The following is a 12,682-nucleotide window of genomic DNA, read 5'->3' on the forward strand; positions in this document are numbered from 1 at the left end:
GGACGCGGACGTGACTATGTTTTCATAACCCTAAACGGGATGAATTTTGATATTTATTTGTTTATTGGAGATAAACAAAGTCTTAATTTCTAAAAATGGGTCTTATGTGGTCTCTTAAAATAGCTTGCAAAATGTTGTTGCACGATCGTGGTGGGATGCTTGGATGTGATGGAGTGAGTGAGATAGAGTGAGTGCACCGCCCGTTTATCACCTAACTTCTGCAAAATGAAATCGCTCTTCTACAGCCGCTTCTTCATTCTCCTGCCCTGGGTCCTCATCGTCATCATCATGATCGATATTGACACCAAGAGGACACCCGTGCGAAGTCCAGTCCTGGGCCGCGCCGGGGGCGCACAGCGGCATGACAGAACCAGACTTCCTCGGGCCAATCGCTCCGCTCTCCCAGTAATCTACGCCATCACTCCGACCTACAATCGGCCAGTCCAGAAAGCTGAACTTACCCGGCTCGCTAACACCTTCTGCCAGGTTCCTCGCTTCCACTGGATCGTAGTGGAGGACTCGAGCGTGCGCACAGAGCTGGTGGCGAGCTTTCTCTCCCACTCTGGGATGCCATACACACACTTGAACATCTTTACGCCCCGCCGGTTCAAACGGACCGGGATGCCTCGTGCTACTGAGCAGAGGAACACGGCTCTATCGTGGCTACGGTCACATCGCTCTCGGAAGGATGTGGGGGTAGTATTCTTCGCAGATGATGACAACACATACAGTCTGGAACTGTTTGAAGAGGTAATAAAGCACATTAATGACAGATAGGCTACATGGCATGCGATGTCATTCACACAAACAACAAAGTTTTCTAGTACAAGAGTTTTCAGATAGCCTATCTGTGCAATCAGGCAAAGTATTGAAATAAGCCTGGGATATATTCAAGGGTCATCTCTGGTCCTTGAGGGCCACTGTGTCCAGACACTGATTCTGGATAGAACAAAAACCTGCACATAACTCAACCCAAGAGTTAATTTGCCTAAAACTTGTTTTGAGCAAGTTGGCTCTGTGATCTTCTAAATAATTTTCTCTTCAAATAACCTAATCGACAGCAGGGGCTCATCTCTCATTGATGTAAAAATGTGGTTGTGCATCAACAGTTTTTCGCTTGTTATGTCAGTCACTGACAGTCACTCAATTAGCCCATGTCAGCTAAAACGTTTTAGATTGGTAAGTTAGCCTAGCAGCCTGCTATCTAAATTTGTCGTAATTATGGTCGAATAACCGACTGGGGGGTGGCGCCATTGATCATAGATATCACATTAAAAACTGCAAACATTGTGTCCACCCTATGGCAAAAAAAAAGTAGAATTGTAGGAAATTAGCTGTAAAACTGAACATTTTTCTCTCCACCCCATGGAAAAGATTATAGAAATGCATGAAATTAGTTATACAATTGCAAAATCTTCTCTCCGCCCGATGGCAAAATGTGTAGAATTTCAGGAAATTTACTCTAAAACTGCAATTTTTTCTCTACACCCCACTGATTATTTTTTTTTTGTTGTTGCATGAAATGAATTAGAAAATTGCTAAATCTTCTCTCCGCACCATGAAAATGTGTAGTATTACAGCAAACTTGCTTTAAAACTGTAACATTTTCTCTATGCCCCATGACATAATGTGTAGAATTGCAGGAAATTAGCTGTAAAACAGAAGATTATTCTCTCCGCCCCACGGAAAATGTTCTAGAAATGCATGAAATGAGTTATACAATTGCTAAATATTCTCTCCGCCCCATGGCAAAATGTGTAGAATTTCAGGATATTTTCTTTAAAACTGCACTTTTTTCTCTACTCCCCACTGATTTTTAAAAGAAATTACATGAAATTAATTTGAAAATAGTTAAATCTTCTCTCCACCCTATGGAAGATATGTAGTATTACGGCAAACTTGCTTTAATACTGCAACAATTTCGACGCCCCATGACAAAATGTGTACAATTGCAGGAAATGTACTTTAAAACATAAAAGTTTTCTCTTCACTGTCAAGACGGTGGCCTTAGGTTTTTAACCTAAATGCTATCAGACCTCAGGATAAGACTCAGATGCTGACAGTTCGAAGTAACAAATGTTTATTTCAAAAACAGGGGGCAGGCAGATGTCAGTAATCCAGCTGGAGTCCGAAAGGTACAGAACGGCAGGCAGGCTCAGGGTCAGGGCAGGAAGAATGGTCAAAACCGGGAAAACTAGAAAACAGGGACAAGAGAGAAAAACAGGAGTATGGGAAAAAACACCGGTAGGCTTGACGAGACAAGAAGAACTGGCAACAAGAAAAACAGAAAACACAGGTATAAATGCACAGGGGATAATGGGGAAAAAGGGCTGAAGCCTGGAGGGGGGTGGAGACAAGCATAAGACAGGTGAAACAGATCAGGGTGTGACAAATGCACTGTAATTTAAGATTTGAAACTGCTAAATTGTCTCTATGCCCCATTGGAAAATGTGTAGAATTGCAGGAAATTACCTTGAAAACTAGAAAGAAATGATTGGATTTGAAGAGGGGGCCCCAAGACTTGGTTAGTCAAATCAAATCAATTTTTTGGGGGTCATATACACCTGGCTAGCAGAAGTTATTGCGAGTGTAGCGAAATGCTTATGCTTTTAGTTCCAACAGTGCAGCAATATCTAACAAGAAATCTTACAATTCCTCAACAACATTCCCTAATACAAAGAAATCTAAGTAAAGGAATGGAATAAGAATATATACATATAAGTATATGGATGAGCAGTGACTAAGCGGCATAGGCAAGATGCAATAGATGGTATGAAATACAATATATGCATACGAGATGAGTAATGCAGGACATTATTCAAGTGGCATTATTAAAGTGACTAGTGATCCATTTATTAAAGTGGTTAATGATTTTATGTCTGTATGTAGGCAGCAGCCTCTCTGTGTTAGTGATGGCTGTTTAACAGTCTGGTGGCCTTGAGATAGAAGCTTTTTTTAGTCTCTTGGTCCCAGCTTTGATGCACGAGGCCTGACCTCACCTTCTGGATGGTAGCGGGGTGAACAGGTAGTGGCACGATAGTTGTTGTCTTTGATGATCTTTTTGATCTTCCTGTGACATCAGGTGTTGTAGGTGTCCTGGAGGGCAAGTAGATTGCCCCGTTGATGTGTTGTGCAGACGACACCACCCTCTGAAGAGCCATGAGGTTATGGGCGGTGCAGGTGCCATACCAGGGGGTGGTGTAGTCAGACAGGATGCTCTCAATTGTGCATCTGTAAAAGTTTGTGAGGGATTTACAGTGAGGGAAAAAAGTATTTGATCCCCTGCTGATTTTGTAAGTTTGCCCACTGACAAAGACATGATCAGTCTATAATTTTAATGGTAGGTTTATTTGAACAGTGAGAGACAGAATAACGACAACAAAATCCAGAAAAACGCATGTCAAAAATGTTATCAATTGATTTCCATTTTAATGAGGGAAATAAGTATTTGACCCCCTCTCAATCAGAAAGATTTCTGGCTCCCAGGTGTCTTTTATACAAGCAATGAGCTGAGATTAGGAGCACACTCTTAAAAGGAGTGCTCCTATTCTCAGTTTGTTACCTGTATAAAAGACACCTGTCCACAGAGCAATCAATCAATCATATTCTAAACTCTCCACCATGGCCAAGACCAAAGAGCTCTCCAAGGATGTCAGGGACAAGATTGTAGACCTACACAAGGCTGGAATGGGCTATAAAACCATCGCCAAGCAGCTTGGTGAGAAGGTGACAACAGTTGATGCGATTATTCGCAAATGGAAGAAACACAAAAGAACTGTCAATCTCCCTCGGCCTGGGGCTCCATGCAAGATCTCACCTCGTTGGAGTTGCAATGATCATGAGAACGGTGAGGAATCAGCCCAGAACTACATGGGAGGATCTTGTCAATGATCTCAAGGCAGCTTGGACCATAGTCACCAAGAAAACAATTGGTAACACACTACGCCGTGAAGGTCTGAAATCCTGCAGCGCCCGCAAAGTCCCCCTGCTCAAGAAAACACATATACATGCCCATCTGAAGTTTGCCAATGAACATCTGAATGATTCAGAGGACAACTGGGTGAAAGTGTTGTGGTCAGATGAGACCAAAATGGAGCTCTTTGGCATCAACTCAACTCGCCGTGTTTGGAGGAGGAGGAATGCTGCCTATGACCCCAAGAACACCATCCCCACCGTCAAACATGGAGGTGGAAACTTTATGCTTTGGGGGTGTTTTTCTGCTAAGGAGACAGGACAACTTCACCGCATCAATGGGACGATGGACGGGGCCATGTACCATCAAATCTTGGGTGAGAACCTCCTTCCCTCAGCCAGGGCATTGAAAATGGGTCGTGGATGGGTATTCCAGCATGACAATGACCCAAAACACACGGCCAAGGCAAAAAAGGAGTGGCTCAAGAAGAAGCACATTAAGGTCCTGGAGTGGCCTAGCCAGTATCCAGAACTTAATCCCATAGAAACTCTGTGGAGGGAGCTGAAGGTTCGAGTTGCCAAACGTCAGCCTCGAAACCTTAATGACTTGGAGAAGATCTGCAAAGAGGAGTGGGACAAAATCCCTCCTGAGATGTGTGCAAACCTGGGTGGCCAACTACAAGAAACAGCAGACCTCTGTGATTGCCAACAAGGGTTTTGCCACCAAGTACTAAGTTATATTTTGCAAAGGGGTCAAATACTTATTTCCCTCATTGTTGTTATTCTGTCTCTCACTGTTCAAATAAACCTACCATTAAAATTATAGACTGATCATTTCTTTGTCAGTGGGCAAACGTACAAAATCAGCAGGGGATCAAATACTTTTTTCCCTCACTGTAGGTGACAAGTCAAATTTCTTCAGCCTCCTGAGCGCTGTTGCACCTTCCTCACCACACTGTCTGTGTGGGTGGAACATTTCAGTTTGTCCGTGATGTGTACGCAGAGTAACTTAAAACTTTCCACCTTCTCCACTGCTGTTCCATCGATGCCCCCTCGGCTGTTTCATTAAGTCCACGATAACCCATTTTATTTTCGTGACATTAAGTGAGAGGTTGCTTTCCTAACAGCACATTCCGAATGCCATCACCTCCTCCCTATTATCTGTCTAGTTTGTTTTGGTAATCAAGACTACTACTGTTGTGCCATTTGCAAACTTGATGATTGCATTGGAGGCGTGCATGGCCACGCAGTCATAGGTGAACAGGGAGTACAAGAGGGGGCTGAGCACACACCCATGTGGGGACCCAGTTTTGAGAATCAGCGAAGTGGAGATGTTGTTTCCTACCTTCACCACCTGTGGGTGGCCCGTCAGGAAGTCCAGGACCCAATTGCACAGGGCGGGGTTGAGACCCAGGGCCTCAAGCTTAATGATGAGCTTGGAGGGTACTATGGTGTTGAATTCTGAGCTGTAGTCAATGAACAGCATTCTTACATACAGTTGAAGTTGGAAGTTTACATACACTTAGGTTGGAATCATTAAAACTAATTTTTCAACCACTCCACAATTTTCACAAGATTTGGCAAGTCGGTTAGGACATCTAATTTTCCAACAATTGTTACAGACAGATTATTTCACTTACAATTCAAATGTGTTAGAAATGTACATACACAAAGTTGACTGTGCCTTTAAACAGCTTGGAAATTTCAGAAAATGTCATGGCTTTAGAAGCTTCTGATAGGCTACTTGACATTATTTGAGTCAATCGTAGGTGTACCTGTGGATGTATTTCAAGGCCTACCTTCAAACGTAGTACCTCTTTGCTTGACATCATGGGAAAATCAAAACAAATCAGCCAGACCTCAGAAAAATATTGTAGACCTCCACAAGTCTGATTCATACTTGGGAGCAATTTCCAAATGCCTGAAAGTACCACGTTCATCTGTACAAAAAAAATAATTTGCAAGTATAAACATTATGGGACCACGCAGCCATCATACCACTCAGGAAGGAGACACGTTCGGTTTCCTTTTGCTGCGAAAAGTGCAAATCAATCCCAGAACAACAGGAAAGGACCTTGTGAAGATGTTGGAGGAAACAGTTACAAAAGTATCGATATCTACAGTAAAACGAGTCCTATATCGACATAGCCTGAAAGGCTGCTCAGCAAGGAAGAAAACTCTGCTCCAAAACCACCATAAAAAAGCCAGACTACGCATTGCAACTGCACATGGGGACAAAGATTGTACTTTTTGGAGAAATCTCCTCTGGTCTGATGAAACAAATATAAAACTGTTTGACCAAAATTACCATCATTATGTTTGGAGGAAAAAGGGGGAGGCTTGAAAGCTGAAGAACACTATCCCAACCGTGAAGCACAGGGGTGGCAGCATCATGTTGTGGGGGTGCTTTGCTGCAGGAGGGACTGGTGAATTTCACAAAATAGATTGCTTCATGAGGAAGGGAAATTATGTAGATATATTGAAGCATCATCTCAAGACATCAGTCAGGAAGTTAAAGCTTGGTCGCAAATGGGTCTTCCAAATGGACAATGACCCCAAGCATACTTCCAAAGTTGTGGCAAAATGGCTTAAGGACATCAAAATCAAGGTATTGTAGTGGCCATCACAAAGCTCTTACCTCAATCTTATAGAAAATTTGTGGGCAGAACTGAAAAGCCTGAAAAGCCTCCACTATTATTCTCACATTTCACATTCTTAAAATAAAGTGGTGATCCTAACTGACTAGAATTGAATGTCAGGAATTGAGATAAACTGAGTTTAAATGCATTTGGCTAAGGTGTATGTAAACTTCTGACTTCAACTGTAGGTATTCCACTTGTCCAGGTGGGATAGGGATGTGTGCTGTGTGATGGCGATTGCATCGTCTGTGGACCTATTGGGGCATATGCAAACTGAAGTGGGTCTAGGGTGACAGGCAAGGTGGAGGTGATATGATCTTTGACTAGTCTCTCAAAGCACTATATAATGACCGAGGTGAGTCCTACGGGGCGATAGTCATTTAGTTCAGTTACTTCTGCCTTCTTGGATACAGGAACAATGGTGGCCATCTTGACACATGTGTTGACAGCAGATTGGGATAGGTAGCGATTGAATATGTCCGTAAACACACACGCCAGCTGGTCTGCGCTGAGCTGGCAGCCTTGCGAGAGTTAACACGCTTAAATGTCTTACTCACATTAGCCATGGAGAAGGAGAGCCCACAGTCCTTGGTAGAGGGCCGTGTCGGTGGCACTATATTATCCTCAAAGCGGGCAAAGAAGGCGTTTAGTTTGTTTGGATGCATGACGTCGGTGTCCGTGACGTGGCTGGTTTTCTTTTGGCAGTCCATGATTGTCTGTAGTCCCTGCCATATATGTCCCATGCCTGAGCCGTTAAATTGCGACTCCACTTTGCCTCTATACTGACATTTTGCTTGTTAGATTACCTTGCGGAGGGAATAGCTACACTGTTTGTATTCAGCCATATTCCCAGTCAACTTTCCATTGTTAAATGCGGTGGTTCGCACTTTCAGTTTTGTGCAAATGCTGCCTTCTATCCACGGTTTCTGGTTAGGGTAGTTTTTAATAGTCACAATAGGTACAACATCTCCTAGGCACTTCCTAAAAAACTCACTCACCGAATCAACAAATAAATCAGTATTATTATCTGAGGCTATCCGGAACATGTCCCAGTCCACGTGATCAAAACCATTTTGAAGCGTTGATTCCGATTGGTCAGACCAGCTTTGAATAGTCCTTGTCACAGGTACATCCTGTTTGAGTTTCTGCCTATAGGAAGGGAGGAGCAAATTGGAGTGGTGGTCAGATATGCCGAAGGGAGGGCGGGGGAGTGCCTTGTATGCACCGCAGAAGTTGGAGTAGCAGTGATCCAGAGTTTTGCCAGCACGAGTACTGCAATCAATCAATATGCTGATAGAATTTAGTTGGTCTTGTTCTAAAATGTGCTTTGTTAAAATCCCCAGCTACAATAAATGCTGCCTCAGGATATATGGTTTCCAGTTTGCATAAAGTCCAGTGAAGTTCCTTGAGGGCCGTTGTGGTATCGGTTTGAGGGGGGATATACGCGGCGGTGACAATAACCAATGAGAATTCTCTTGGGAGATAATACGGTCGGCAATTGATTGTAAGGAATTCTTGGTCAGGTGAACAAAAGGACTTGAGTTCCTGTATGTTGTTACAATTACACCATGAGTGGTTAATCATGAAACATACACCCTCACCCTTCTTCTTCCCAGAGATATGTTTATTTCTGTCGGCGCAACGCACAAAGAATCCCAGTGGCTCTACCGACTCCGACAGCATATCACGAGAGACCCATGTTTCCATGAAACAGAGTATGTTACAATCCCTGATGTCTCTCTGGAAAGCAACCCTTGCCCTAATTTCATCTACCTTGTCATCTAGAGACTGGACATTAGCGAGTAATATACTTGGAAGTGGTGGGTGGGGTGCGCGCTTCCGAAGTCTGACCAGAAGGCCGGACGTTGTTTTGGGTCAGCCTCTGGAATCAGTTCAGACGCCCTGGGTGTTTCGGACAAAGGATCCGCTTCGGAAAAGTTGTATTCCTGGTCGCAATGCTGTTTAGTTGATGTCGCTCTGATATCCAGTAGTTCTTCCCGGCTGTATGTAATAACACTTAAGATTTTCTGGGCCAACAATGTAATGAATAATACATTAAAAAAACAAAATACTGCAAAGGTTCCTAAGGACTAGATGTGAGGTGGCCCTCTCTGTTGGCACCATCTTGTCCGGTCATGTCCTGCAGCAGTCATAGTAAAACTCCTTGTATGCTATTTTTAATCGCACTCTAAAGGTCGGAGCTGTGTTATGATTTTGAAGCGGTCCCTAATGAAAGTGCTATCAAAAAAAGGGGTCGCCGGCCCCAACAAGTTTGGGAAAGTTTGTCTTAAGTTACGATTTGGGGAGATAAAGAGCCTTAATCTGTGCCTAATCGAATGTCTAGCCGCAGCTCCAACGATAGGCATGTGTAAATATCATAGTTATTTGATTGGCTGATAGTCAGCCTGCTCGCCCCACCTCAACCAGGACATTATAGAACTCCTCTCCATGGTAATAATCTGTCGTAGTTTGGTAATGACCTGTCATAGTGTTAATAACCTGACATATAGTGGAAATAACCTGTCAAACCTGTTACGCAGTTGATTTTAGCATTGCACAGATGGTGCCGCTGTCAAACATAGGCACATTTTTTCATATAGCAGTTTTGTGTCCAAAATAAATAATATAGAAATAGACCACATTAGAACTGAATTTGTAGTCAATGAGCAAAAAACATTATGAATAGCCTATAAATGCATCCTATTCAATTCTCTCACAATACCAACACCACTCAATTAATACTAAGTGAGTGAGTGATTTCACTATAGGCTTACTGATTTCAGAAGAGGTATTTGATCATGCTAGACGCGATGAAACAACACCTGAAAGAGATTCTGTTATTTATCTCTTATGTATTATGTCTGAGTTGAAGAGGAAACCATCCAGAAACAATTTGCATAAAGACAGATTATTGGATGTTTTCTCTGTTCTCAAGCATTAACAAGTCACGGCTCGGTGCAAATCATTATGTGTGCGAGACATTCCGGTCAGCTTTGCTGCCTCGAAATGGGGTGTCAGCAAACAGTCGTCCACATCATAGCCTAGCCTACCTCTCTCCTCTCCCCACTCACAGCCAGGCTAGATGGCTACTTTCGGTGAGTTTGCATTTTGCCCTCGGGCTGTAGGGAGTCGTGAGCTAGCTGTAGCGCTAGGACTGCAGCATTGTAGTCAATACTGAATGTCTCCCAAGTGTTTAGTTAAACATAGTCTGTCAGTCAGAAATATGTATTGGTCTGACTTGAAAACTACTGCAACCAGACAGCTTGTCAAATAAACCTGTTCACTTAAAGGCTTGAAGGAAATGGCAGGCCATTTGGCTTACTGATGGCTGAAAGGAAGATGACACAATTTGATCTCTCCCGCCTCAACATTTGTATAAACGACTTGCTGAAATGAGAAGACTATTAATTGGTGTGAAGATAGGCATACGTACGTGACAAGAATTGGACTTGAAATACACTGACACATCGTCAGGACAAATTAAATCAAGGGCCATAATTTCGGAGTGTACAGTAGGCACATAGAGAGGGCACAAATGAACCGCAAGACAGAACAGAAGAGCAAAATCCAATTCCATCAAACCGATGTGAGCAATTATCATAATTACATACTGGATAGTTTTCTTCTCTCTGGGAGCTAAAGCAGAAAGGAGTGAATCTCACAGAGAGAAATTGTCAGTGGCTGAGTGGATGGAGGGGAGAAGGGAGAAAGAGAAGGGTATTGTAGTGAAGACGATAGAGGGGTGAGAAAGGTGGAGGTGAGAGGGTTGATGAACGCAGAACTTCATCCAGGGGAAGGCCTGCCAGCTCAATGACCTCTCCATCACGGTTGACAACTCCACAGTGTCGCCCTCCCAGAGTGCAAAGAACCTTGGTGTGACCCTGGACAACACCCTGTCGTTCTCTGCAAACATCAAAGCAGCTCCTGCAGGTTCATACTCTACAACATTGGTAGAGTACGAACCTACCTCACACAGGAAGCGGTGCAGGTCCTAATCCAGGCACTTGTCATCTCCTGTCTGGACTACTGCAACTCGCTGTTGGCTGGGCTCCCCGCTTGTGCCATCAATTCCATGCAACTTAGCCAGAAACCAGCAGCCCGCCTGGTTTTCAACCTTCCATGTTCTCTCATCACCCCACTCTTCCGCACACTCCGCTGGCTTCCAGTCGAAGCTCGCATCCACTACAACATGGTACGTATCTACGGAACAGCAAGAGGAACTGCCCCACCCTACCTTCAGGCTATGCTCAAACCTTTCACCCCAACCCGAGCACTCCGTTCTGCCACCTCTGGTCTCTTGGCCTTCCCACCCCTGGACTGGGCAGCTCCTGCTCCTTCCACTCCAAGCTCTTCTCTGTCCTGATACCCCAGTGGTGGAACCAGCTTCCCCTTGACGCTAGTACAGTAAAGTCCTTGCCCATCTTCTGAAAACATTTGAAACCCTCTCTCTTCAAACAGTATCTTAAATAATCCTCCTCCTCACCTTGACCCCCCCCCAAAAAAAAAGCACTTAACCAGCACTTGCACTTGACCGCCACCCCCCACCCCAACCTGTTATAGCTCTGACTCTACTGGTTGCTAGGTTATTGAAGAAAAATGTACGTTCAATGCCTTTGATGTATGGTTGTCCCTCCTAGCTATCTTATTAATCACTCTATATAAGAGTGCTGCTGAATGTATAAAATGTAGCACTCAGATCTGTAACCATGAAAAACTTTAAACTGCTGGTCATTGCTCACATCAACACCATCATCCCAGACACCCTGGACCCACTCAAATGTGCATACCGCCCGAACAGATCCACAGATGATTCAATCTTTATTGTACTCCACACTGTCCTCTCCCAACTGGACAAGAGGAACACATCACGGCGTACACATCACGGACAAATTGAAATGGTCCACCCACACAGACGGTATGGTGAAGAAGGCCCAACAGAATTTTTGCTTGTCACCTAAAACCCTCACAAACATTTACAGATGCACAATTGAGAACATCCTGTTGGGTTGTTTCATAGCCTGGTATGGCAACTGCACTGCCCACAACCATAAGGCTCTCCAGAGGCTGGTGCGGTACTAAAATGTGATGTGGTCTGCACAACACATTACTGGGGCAAACTACCTGCCCTCAGGACACCTACAGCAACCGATGTCACAGGAAGGCCAAAAAGATAATCAAGGACAACAACCACGCGAGCCACCTCCTATTCACCCCTCTACCATCCAGAAGGTGAAGTCAGTAGAGGTGCATGAAAGCTGGGACCGAGAGACTGAAAAACAGCTTCTATCTCAAGGCCAACAGACTGTTAAACAGCCTTCACTAACACAGAGAGGCTGCTGCTTACATACAGACTTGAAATCATTGGCCACTTGAATAAATGAATCACTAGTCACTTTAATAATGCCACTTCAATAATGTTTACATATCTTGCATCCCTCATCTCATTTGTATATATGTCTATGCAGCTCTGTCATTGCTCATCCATATACTTATATGTATATATTCTTATTCCATTCCTTTACTTAGATTTGTGTGTATTAGGTTGTTGTTGTGGAATTGTTAGATTACACGTTAGATATTGCTGCACTGTCGGAACTAGAAGCACAAACATTTCGCTACACTCGCAATAACATCTGCTAACCATGTGACCAATGCAATTTGATTCGATTTGACCAAGTCTGGAACCAACAGGATCCTGAACAGCTTCTACCCACAAGCCATATGACTGCTAAATAGTTAACCAAATAGCTACCCAGACTATTTGCATTGACCCTTTTTTCACAGTGTGAAAAAAAGGGTCATTATCTAACCTGTGTTATCCATCCTGTTACCTAGTCACTTTACCCTTACTCACATGAACATATATATATTGTATATAGCTAAGTTATCATTAATCATTGTGTATTTAGTCCTCGTGTTATTCTTTTTTTCTATTCTTTTTCCATTTGTCTCTGCATTGTTGGGAAAGGCCCGTAAGTAAGCATTTCACTGTTCGTCTACACCTGTTGTTTACGAAGCATGTGACAAATAACATGTGATTAGATGTATTCCTCCATCCTGTCCCATTTCCTTCCTTCTTGCCTTTTCCATACTCTCCCCCTCTTCTCTGTCCTCCTTTTCTCACATCCCTG

General features: G+C 43.6%; 1 protein-coding gene across 1 annotated transcript in view; it reads left to right on the top strand.

The window, feature by feature from the left end:
• Nucleotides 1–12,682, top strand: part of LOC112254453 (galactosylgalactosylxylosylprotein 3-beta-glucuronosyltransferase 2-like) — a 36,650-nt gene that overhangs the window by 412 nt on the left and 23,556 nt on the right. Inside the window, exon 1 of the mRNA XM_024427059.1 lies at nt 1–750. This exon is cut by the window's left edge and continues 412 nt beyond it. Coding sequence (XP_024282827.1) covers nt 226–750 — 525 coding nt within the window. The 5' untranslated portion in view covers nt 1–225. The remainder of the gene's footprint in view (nt 751–12,682) is intronic.

The sequence above is a fragment of the Oncorhynchus tshawytscha genome, linkage group LG01 (assembly GCF_018296145.1).
Source record: "Oncorhynchus tshawytscha isolate Ot180627B linkage group LG01, Otsh_v2.0, whole genome shotgun sequence".
In the NCBI taxonomy this organism is placed as follows: Eukaryota; Metazoa; Chordata; class Actinopteri; order Salmoniformes; family Salmonidae; genus Oncorhynchus; species Oncorhynchus tshawytscha.